Source organism: Colobus angolensis, unplaced genomic scaffold, assembly GCF_000951035.1.
Source record: "Colobus angolensis palliatus isolate OR3802 unplaced genomic scaffold, Cang.pa_1.0 Scaffold63, whole genome shotgun sequence".
In the NCBI taxonomy this organism is placed as follows: domain Eukaryota; kingdom Metazoa; phylum Chordata; class Mammalia; order Primates; family Cercopithecidae; genus Colobus; species Colobus angolensis.
This window is the reverse complement of record NW_012119932.1, coordinates 9847724-9858380: the sequence shown is the minus strand read 5'-3', so window position 1 is coordinate 9858380 and position 10657 is coordinate 9847724. Positions and strand designations below refer to the sequence as shown.

The window sequence follows — 10657 nt, the reverse complement described above, 5'->3', positions numbered from 1 at the left end:
GGAATCTGGGATTCAAGTCATAGGATCATTTTGAAATCTATATTATCTAACTTCTGGTGGGGCAAAGCAAAAATTTATTATTATATTACTTTCTACTGACATTATTCCCTTTTTAAAAGTGATGCCTACTTATTTATTTATTTATTCAATTAAACATTACTAAAAAGCAAATGTCACCAAAATCAAATCATTACAGTAGAATTAAATGCAATTATAATCAAGTGTAATTAAGTACAAGCAATTAAGGATCTCATGTAATGTGTAATTAAATCAGTAATAGAATCAAAAGATTATGTGTTCTTTAAAACAGCACACAAATTATTAGAAAATAAGGCAAATGTAATTCTTACAATGTTTCTATAACTAGAATTAACTTACAGTTAGACATCTTATAATGGAAAGGTCTAAGGAATTTCAGGGATCAAGAAGAATAGTTTATCTTACACTCATGGAAAATTTCACTTTGATCACTAATTAGATATGTGGCCTCGGAAAAGTCCAAGCCTCATTTTACTTATTTTTAAAATGGAAATAATGATGCTTTACTTGAAAAGTAGTCACAATGAGATATTGAATGTATCAAATACAATAAGTACTTGAGAGTAGGCATTCTTATGAATTCTATTACTGTTAGTTCAGAAAAGAAAACTTTATATGTTTTTTCTCAAATCTGTTTAATCAAGGAAGATCAAGCAATTGCAGGAAAAGTAGGTATAATTCTCAGTGAAAATACTTACCTAAACTCTTTGCCTCATATTTGATCTTAAATCCTTGCCCTTCATTACTAGGATCAGAAATAAACTGAACAAACATTTGATTATCCGAGGTGAACAGAGTTGATGAAGCACGACTGCCACAAAAATGACCATTTCCTCCAGGGGATCCCAAAGGTGGAGAATAGATATCAGGACCATTTCTCAGCTGGAAAGACAAATTAAAATTGCATCAACTCTTTTACATTAAAAAAGGAGGAGTACGTAATTCTTATCCATGTATGTCCCAAGAGAGAAAAATTATCATTTTGTTTTCTGAATGAAGTATATGGAAAATGTAATTAGAAAGAGTAGCAAGCAAGACCTACCACCAAGTAATCCCCCTGGTTGCAAGAAGAATCTCCATTTGGAATCTGGAAAGGCTGTTCAAAATGGACAGCAATGGTCAGGCCACTTTGGACCAGGACGTGCCAAGAACAGTTGAGGTTGGATGGGTAAGTCTCTGGATACTTGGGGGACGTGATGATCCCTCTGTCTGCATGCAAATATCCACCACAGCCTTCCCACAAAGAAACAAAGGTAGATTATTTAAATAGCATTGGTAACTGGATTTTTATACTTTCTTAGTTTTCTTGGGGGGTTTTCAAAGTGTAGGCAATAAAAATGCTTGAAAATAAAGCCATAGTGTAGGAAATGATTATTATAACAAGCATGTATTGAGCACGTGCTATTGGCTACTCAGTTTGTGGTGGTCATTGAGATCTGGGATATAGAGGTAAGTAATCGAGAAAAATTACCTGCTTTCATAAAGACGTACAATAAACAAATACATAATCTGTGAGATGGTGATAAATTCTATAAAGAAAAATGGATGAGAGGAGGGAGAAGGATACTTTATTGTTAGAGTTAAGTTACAAAAGCCACGTCACTGGAGTAACATCTTAGCAGAGACATGAATGAAATGAAGGATCAAGCCAGATGGTTATGGGGGAGAAAACATTCCAGTTCAGAAAACAGTTAGTGTAAAGGCATCATGTGTTAGAGGTACATGATGGAAGTCAGAATGGATGAAGCACAATGAGAGATTCCAAAGGTAGCATGGCTAGGTCATGCAGGAAACTGAAAAGACTTACTCTGAGTAAGAAGAGGAAGACACTGAAGGGTTTTGGGCATCAGAATGGCATGATCTCACTTAAGTTTGAAAATATCACTCTCTGTGCAGTCCTTAGACTGTAAGGGTTGGAGGGCAGGGAAGGGCAGGAGCAGAGTGTCCAATAAGGAGGGGACTGCCCGAGGCCAAGGAGAGATGATAGGTGTGTGGGCTAGGCTGGTAGCAACAGAAATGGAGAGACATGGTTGGAATCTAGATACATTGTTAAGGTAGAACCAGTGTGATTTGATTGTTAAGTGTGAGACAAACAGAAAAGTCAAAAATAACATAAAGATTTTTGACTTAAATAATGAGAAAAATGTACTTTCCATTTGCTACGATTGTGAAGAGTGTAGAATTGGGTGGTGGCGTGGAAAAGGGTGGGAGTAAAGTGTTCAGCTTTCAAATGTGAAATTTTTTTCTTATCTATCTATCTAATTGGGGTACAAGTGGTTTTTGGTTACATGGATGAATTGCATACTGGTGAAGTCTGAGATTTTAGTGCACTGGTTCCCTGACTAGTATACGTAGTTTGTTATCCCTCATACCCCACCCATCCTCCCCGCTTCTGAGTCTCCAAAGTCCATTATACTATTCACAGGTTAAATTCAAAATATATTCTAGACCAGGAGTTGCCAAGTATGTATATATACACAGATAGACACACATATTTATATATATTATATACATATATAAACACACATATACACACATATAAATCAATTACAATGGTTCTACACACATTACATACCTACATATGCATACATGTGTGTATGTATAATGAATTGCAGTACATATTAATATATACATGAGAATCAGAGGGTAGGAGATGAAGGAAGAGGATGAAAGGAGCAGGCATTAATTCCCCAGTTGTCACGGACTAGAAGCTTATCGGCAAGGAAGGGTAGACAGTCACACAGCTAGTTAAATTGTAGAGGTAAAAATGTATTTTAGGTCTAATTCCAAAGCCCATGATCTTAAGCCACTATGCAGCCTGCCTCCCTTGAGCGTGAGGAACACAATTTATCTTCAGTTGCTCCCTACTTTATAAAAGGTATATATAAGCAAGGAGGAAATACTAGATTAATTTTTAACGTTAGATTGAGACTCTACTTTAAAATTATTTTTTCGATTAAAAACACGAGAGTCTTTCACTCTTCCATGGACTACTTTATTACCTTTCATTTAGTTTGGATTTAAGGCTGTTACTGGACTTCACATGTCAAGTTTGAAAAGTCTCAATCATACTGTGCATGATGGCATCCCATATATGGTGCCTGCTTTTGACTCATCAAATTCATATTTCAAGAGCAACAAACTCTTCCTGCCAACCCTCAAATGGATGACTTCAACCAAGTAATTTATGAGGATAAATGATGACGTTTTGCTCCTTCGATGAGTTATGGATGTGGGCTGTACTCTATCTAGTTCCAGCCCTCAGCTAGGCTGAAAAATTGCTCTAAAGCTCTCTCTCATGCATTCCCTGCACACACCTCCTTTGCAGTGAAGATGCCCCACCCAGAGACCTGAAGGCAGCACACTTTTGTACGACTTGGCCCCAGTGCTTTGGATCAGGACTCGGCACTGAGGTAAGGGGGGCCAGCCATCCAGAGCCTGGGCAGAGACCCATGTCCTCTGACTTGTTTTGTGTCCTGGCGCCCAAAAAAAATTATATTAGGAAGAGAGAAAGAGAGAGGAAAAGAGAGGAGATGAGATAACATGGGATTAAAAAAATATTTGAACTCATTACTCTTGTGAAAGGATGCATTGAAGCCTGCCCTGGTTACACTGGAGTCCGAGGTGAAGCGGATGAACATGTGCTCTCCAGTAGACCGAATGGGCCCAGGGATCTCTCTGCCACAAAGAACTGCTAGCTGCTGGGCCAAGTTATTGTCTCCTACATTGAAAGAAAGGCAACAACATGAAAACACAGTCTTGAGAACCTACTCTACAATTGTTTGCAGCTGAGCCAAAGTAGCTCACACATTTTTCTCAGAACATCAGGATTCATAGGAGATAATGGGATTCTCAAAAAGAAGGACCCCTCAGGGGTGAAATCATTCTGGCTCCAGCTTGCAATGGTGCTTCCTGCCCTTCTCTTTACCCCCATCCCACCTCCTTTTTTTTTTTTTTTTTTTTTTTTGAGATGAAGTCTTCTTCTGTTGCCCAGGCTGGAGTGCAGGGGCACAATCTCGGCTTAATGCAACCTCTGCCTCCCGGGTTCAAGCGATTCTCCTGCCTCAGCCTCCTGAGTAGCTGGTTTTATAGGGGCACACCACCACTTCTGGCTAATTATTGTACTTTTAGGAGAGGTGGGGGTGTTACCATATTGGCCAGGCTGGTTTCCAACTCCTCATCTCAAGTGATCCGCCCTCCTCAGCCTCCCAGAGTGCTGGGTTCTTTACCTTTTTGATAAAGACTTCTTCGACAGTTTCCGCTGTCATTCTAAAAACTGGCTGCCAGTTCTCCCTGTCACTAAAACTCGAAATCAGAGTATCTGGGATTGGAAAGTGATGGAGGTGCAGTGATGATATGTGTGTTAATTAGAGACTCTGACCTCAGTTATTCTGATTGCTGAAGGTCAAGTAGGTAAACAAAAAAAACGTTGGTTTTTTGACCTCAGATCCTACACTAATGTTACAATATCATTCACCAAAAGGTATGCAATTTTATATGCCCTTTTTTCAGCGCCAGTGGGTTTTTTTAAACAAAACTGTTCATTTGTGTTTGTTCATTGCTTTTGTTTGTTTTGTTATAAAAACAACCACACACTTGTGTGGAGGGTGAGAGAAGAGTTCCAGCAAGTGTGCCCCACCCCCATAAGAGACACAAAGGACAGCAGGGGCACCTCATGTCTCCTTTCATCTTGATTATCTTGGATATAAGCTTTGATCAAAGCCCCTGTGCCAGCTGAAACCAAAATGGACAAAGGGGATTATAGCAGACTTGGATTCCTTGGCTGGGAAAGTATGTTGTTTTCTTTTTCTTTTGTCCTAAGGCAGAGAATTAATAAATTTCAAGTTTATAAAAAACAAAAATAGAATATGAGACATGAGCAAATATGCCCTTTTATACAACCAGCAACATGGATTCTTCATGGCACTGACCACAACTTGAAACTCACTCATTATTAACTACTTTAGAAAATAAGTTATTTTCTATTCTTGTGATTACAAATGTAACGGCAGAGTTATAAATACAAAATGCTCAAAATGGCATTCTTTGGAGGGTTTCTGATCTCTGGAAACTTTTGCGTTCTTTACAGTTCAAAAGTGTATCTCTTAAACTTCCTTTGCATTTATAGTAAGTGCACTTCATCATGCTATTTTGCTATACATTTCACCCAATATTATTTTTTGTTGACTTATTCTCTGATTACCTGTACTACAAAATTTTGAAGTTTGTTATATGTCATTAGTTCACATGTATATTTTATCACTGGATGAAACTGAGTTGAATCTACTGATTTTGATTTCTTTTCTAAAATTCACTCCAGATCATCTGGTGAAACAATGTTTATCTCAAAATAACTGCTTGTTGATTAGCCTACTCATTAGTGAGAAGATAACCCAAAAATCACAGATGGTTTGTTACTTGCCCCCCCGCCCCCCAACCCCTTCAGTCTTCATACTGAGTATTGGGGTATTTCTGGAGCCTTCAAAAACATCAACATATAGATTGCATAAAGATTGAGCCTAATCTTTAAAGAGGAGGGCAAGTCAAAGAATGGTAAAGGCTAGTACTAGAAGGTAACTTGGGAATTCTTTCTCTATGCCAACCTCTTCATTTTACAGATATAGAAACTGAGGCCCCAAGATTATTCAAGACTGACATTTATTGAGCAATTACTATATACCCCTTTAAGTGCTTCACATGTACTATCTGATTTTATCTTCACAGTGACACTATTAGGTAGGCATTTATTTTTATCCCCATTTCGTATATGAGGAACTGAATCTTACAGGAGATACAAGTCACTTTGCTGTATGCAAAAGCATAGAGCATAGAAGTTAACAGTGATGTTAACCTTTGCAGATTAACTTCAGATGCCCCCAAACTATGCTATTAAATGATTTATCTAAGGTCATGAAGAAAGTATGCTTAAGATCTGGAACTACATTAAAGGATTACTGATTTTTTATACAATTTCTTTTCTATTGAAAAGTTTTTCTAGGACCAATGTAGTATCACAGAATCCAGTTTGGAGGAATTTTTGGTTTGCAGAATTGGTAGGTATGTGGAAGAAACTGGAAGAAAATGATTCATTCAAACCATGGCAACTCTATGAAATGAACAAGGAGGTGGGTTCTCCCAAGAATGCTGCATTACTCTCTCTGGGGTAGCCCAGGAAGGTTCACAGCCTCCATACAGCCAAAGGCCTGTGATGACGGGCCAATTGCATGAGCAGGGAATAGCACATAAGTATCTCTGTCTGTGGCCAGTTGGCTTTAGACATTTGCTTCAGAATGTGACATGCTTCTGCTACTCAGAAGCAAAAGGCTGGCTGGGCAAAGAACAAATAATTGAAGTGGGATTTAAAATTTAGTCATAAAAATATATTAACAATGTAAAAATGACTACAATACCCACCAACTGACTAGGCACTCAATAACTATTTCTTGAATAAATAATTAAACAAATGAGGAAGGAAGGAACCTTATTGAGCATCTACTCACATTGCCAGTGCATAAAAAAGAATCCATACGGACAGGCCACACGACCAATTTAAAATATTTGTGTTGTTTTGGCATGCACCTTAGTTTCTTTTGCTCTTTCAAGCCACCCTGTGCCTGAGCAAGGACATTGATTAAACCTCTCTCAGAAATTTCCATCTAAGTAAACTGAAATCTTAACTATTCCAAATTCATGATCTACAAAATGCTTATACTTTTGCTAAAAGATTGCATTTGTTACTTTCCTTAATCCTCAGAAAACGCCTGTGAGGCAGGTATTTGTCTATCTCACAGATAGAACGGGTTTGGAGCTACTTAGTGACCTGTGCAAAGTCATACAGGAAAATAGGACTGCTTCCCAGGCTCCCGGCTTCCAAGAGAAGTTAGTGATGGAGCAAAAACAACTCAATGGAATGTGATTTTAAAAGAATAACCACAATTTACTTCATTGATGCAGTTACCTACAGAAGATCTTTTTTTTTTTTTGATTTTTTTAAAGCTTCTAGTAGGTTCTGAACACTAGAATTATGTGTGCAAGGACACACATCCTTTCCATTACATGAAAAGTTTTAAATTTCAATATGCACAGGAAGGCTTAGATGGGAAGAGAGCATTCTGGTGCTCTGATGTTTCTCTGTGCAACGTGCTGATAGCCGATTGCTGATGGGAAGATGGCGGAGAGTCATGCTTTGACATCTCATAATGTGTGTATGATTGACTTGAGTCTGTACTTAGTGTCCTGCCTCTACAGAAGGGACATAAAGCACCTCCACCATTCGATTTTTTCTCACTCAGCAAGTGTCTTGGGATGAGGGATAAGGGAGACAAGATCTTGCACACTAGCAACCTGTGGGGCAAAGGCAAACACGTTTCTTTTTGCTGAGAATGTGCACATCTAACAAATGACGCTGTATATCTGGGGACCACACTGAGAAATACTGATGTGGAGGATGTGGCCTTTCTGCTGTCCTCCTTCATTCCAGTCCATGCAAACTGTGAAGCCCAATTTTGCATAAGGCATACATCAGCAATATTTATGTCTCTAACTTTACGTCACATAGCAACACCATGCCTGTGTACAGAGGAAAGAATACAACAGTATCACCCCTTAATTCTACCTATTCGACCCAGATTCAGAGGACAATGACAAATGAATACATTACTATTTTATATTCTTCTTATTATTATTTTAGAGACAGGGTCTCATTCTGCTGCCCAGGCTGGTCTTGAATTCCTGGACTCAAGTGATCCTTCTGCCTTGACTTCCCAAAATGCTGGGATTACGGTGTGAGCCACTGTGTCCAGTCACATTACAAGTATTTTTTTCACTTGGATCTTAAAGCCAGAAATATAAAATATCAATATTTATCTCAGAGGCACCTCAATAGGAGAGGTGAACAATGTTGACATTCAGACTATTCTTTCCTTCTTTTCTTCCTCTAAAAAAGCCTTTTTCTCCTTATAGAAATGTGCTATTCCTGACACTTTGTGACAGGTAATTTAATACTTTCCTACATCCTTCAGGAGTTGTAGCCAATTCTGGTACTGATACCTTCCTTGACCATAATATCTGTATAATTCCAAACCAAACCGATGGAGGCAGTACACAAGTATGATGATAATGGACTAGAACTAAATACATGTCAGGGTTGAAACTCAGCATTCTTTATAATGTTCTCACCATCTCGTATCACAAGGCTATCATAGGCACATGTTCGGTGAGATTCAATGTCCAGGGAAAGGATGTTGAGTTCCACGGTAGAGTCGGGAGCCTGAATGAGCCATGTACAGTCCATTCTATTACTGTAACTGTCAGGCCAGCCCGGGGAGAAGAGAAACACGGGTGCATCTCCTGTCCTCAGGAAGCCACCACAAGCACCTGTAGAATAGAAAGCAACATCTTTGACACAGCCCTAATGGAAAAGACGCTAGCACTTTTTCACTTGAAAGTGACAGCCCTCTACTGAAAAGAAGCAATCAACTGAAACCATTTCTCAGAGAAATCAATGAATATCGTATTTAACCCACAGATTCGGAGAGCTGCAATTTCTGTAATTGGTCTTTGATGTAAAAAAAAAAAAAATGCACTGTGTTCTCCATTTTCACCATAATTTTGCTATATAACCCATTTAACATTGAGTGCTGACTATTCAGGCATCAATAAAGACATGTAGAGGACCCCCTGTATTACTGAGATAGAACTGTATTCATTCCTGTGTTTCTCATGTTTCTTTATCATTTCTGTGTAGCTACTTATGTAATTTATATTTAGGCAACTTTGAGGTGACAGATGAGGGCCTTCTCAGGGTCTATTTTTGGGCATGTGTACAACTGGGCTTATGTGTGTGGCCTTCTAGATTTCCAGAAACATGTCAGAGCTTTTCAAAGGTCCAGTGGGCATCTCCTTCCCCATTTTTTCCTTTCAAGTTTCCTGGTCAGTTTCTCATTAGCTGTAACTGGTGTCACTGCCCCACACGGTTGTGATGTGAAACAGCTGTTGCTGATTTTTTTCGGCAAAGACCCCAGGGACAGGGCTGTTTACACAAGAGTGAGTTCTTGGCCAGGTCGTGCGAAGACAAGACCTGAGAACGCAGTTTTCCAGGAAGTCGCCAAACTGGAATAAGGGCAGTGCTGCAGATATGGGCTGTTTTCAGGACCTCTGCTGCCCCACCACTCTCGGCTATTAAAGCTGCTCATTTTCACAGCTACTGTGGTCATGAGGCTACTACAAAGCTAGGAGGAGAGAGAGATGGCAATAGGAAGAGAATGCCACAAAAATGACTCTTACTGAGATTCAGTGATTTTTCTTGAATAAATATGCCTCAGATTGTAAGGCTTTGGTCTATTTCCAGAGTTCTCAAAAAGTTGATTTTAACAATTTTTTTTTGCCATCACTTTTATGGAGGAATAGATTTCAGAGGTCTATTCTTCACCATTTCAGAAGTTTATGACTTTTATACCATAATATGTTTGCATCTTATCAAGGCCAACAGGAAGTGAATATAAAATATTGCAGAACTAGGTCCTGATTTCTTTATCCTATTACTATGTAGGCTACAGATTTTTTTAAAGCAATTGCACATGGAAAATCTGAATGCTGAATGTTATCCAGTATCTTCAAATTTCAAGGTTTTCCTCTATGTGAAATATTTCTTATCTTGAATTTATAAAATGTGGTTATAATGACTGTGGGTCATTAGTGCTGTTTGCCAGATATTTCCTTTGTCTCTACTTCCAAACACATGGTAGAACTGCATTCTGCAAACAGCTGGGAGAGGCCATTTGACCAGTTTGGGTCAATGAACTATGAGCAAAAGGCATGCGTTACTCTACACTGAGCACTTTTAAAGCGAGACATCCAAGGGCTCTTTTGCCTCTTGCCATGGTCTCAGGCAATGTCGCAGACAATGGGAGCTCCAACAGCCTGAGTCAGGAAGTGATGGATGATGAGAGGCACCCAGTTAACACAAGAGGAACACGTAGAAAAAGACCTGTTGTTTTCAGCACCTAAGAGTTTGAAATTCTTTGTTACCACCATATGGCTGAGTTTTTCCTGACTGATACACCAACTGCTTTTCCTACTTGACACTTTGAATTTCCTTCAGTTGACCCTCATCCACAGTAAGCTCGTTTTCCTTCCCTTGCTTATTTGCTACTGGTACCACTTGCTTTGTCATTTACCCATTTAATTACGATACCATTATTTAACTGACACGAGTGCTTTTTATTTCCCAATCTCTTTTATTTATTATTTATTTTTACTATTCATTGATTTAAGACAGGGTCTCACGGGAGTTCAGTGTCATAATCACTGCTCACGAGCAGCGTTGAACTTCTAGGCTCAGGCAATTCCCCTGCCTCTGCCTCCCGAGTAGCTGGGACTACAGGCATGCACCACCATGCCTACCTAACTTTTTGAATCTTTTGTAGAGATGGATTCTCCCTCTGTTGCCCAGGCAGCTCTCAAACTCCTGGGCTTCAAGCAAGCTTCCTGCCTTAGCCTCCCAAAGAGCTGGCATTACAGGCATGAGTCATTATGCCTGGTTCCCATTACTTTGAAGCTCCTGGAGAGTAGAGATTGTATCTCAGTTTCCTTTCTTAGTCTCCTCAGTGTATCCATA

At 39.1% G+C, this 10657-nt stretch overlaps 1 protein-coding gene across 1 annotated transcript in view; it reads right to left on the bottom strand.

Annotated features, from left to right (window-relative positions):
• Positions 1-10657, bottom strand: part of CUBN (cubilin (intrinsic factor-cobalamin receptor)) — a 315183-nt gene that overhangs the window by 102817 nt on the left and 201709 nt on the right. The window contains 4 exon segments of the mRNA XM_011963893.1: positions 738-921; positions 1082-1272; positions 3614-3760; positions 8218-8415. Coding sequence (XP_011819283.1) covers positions 738-921; positions 1082-1272; positions 3614-3760; positions 8218-8415 — 720 coding nt within the window.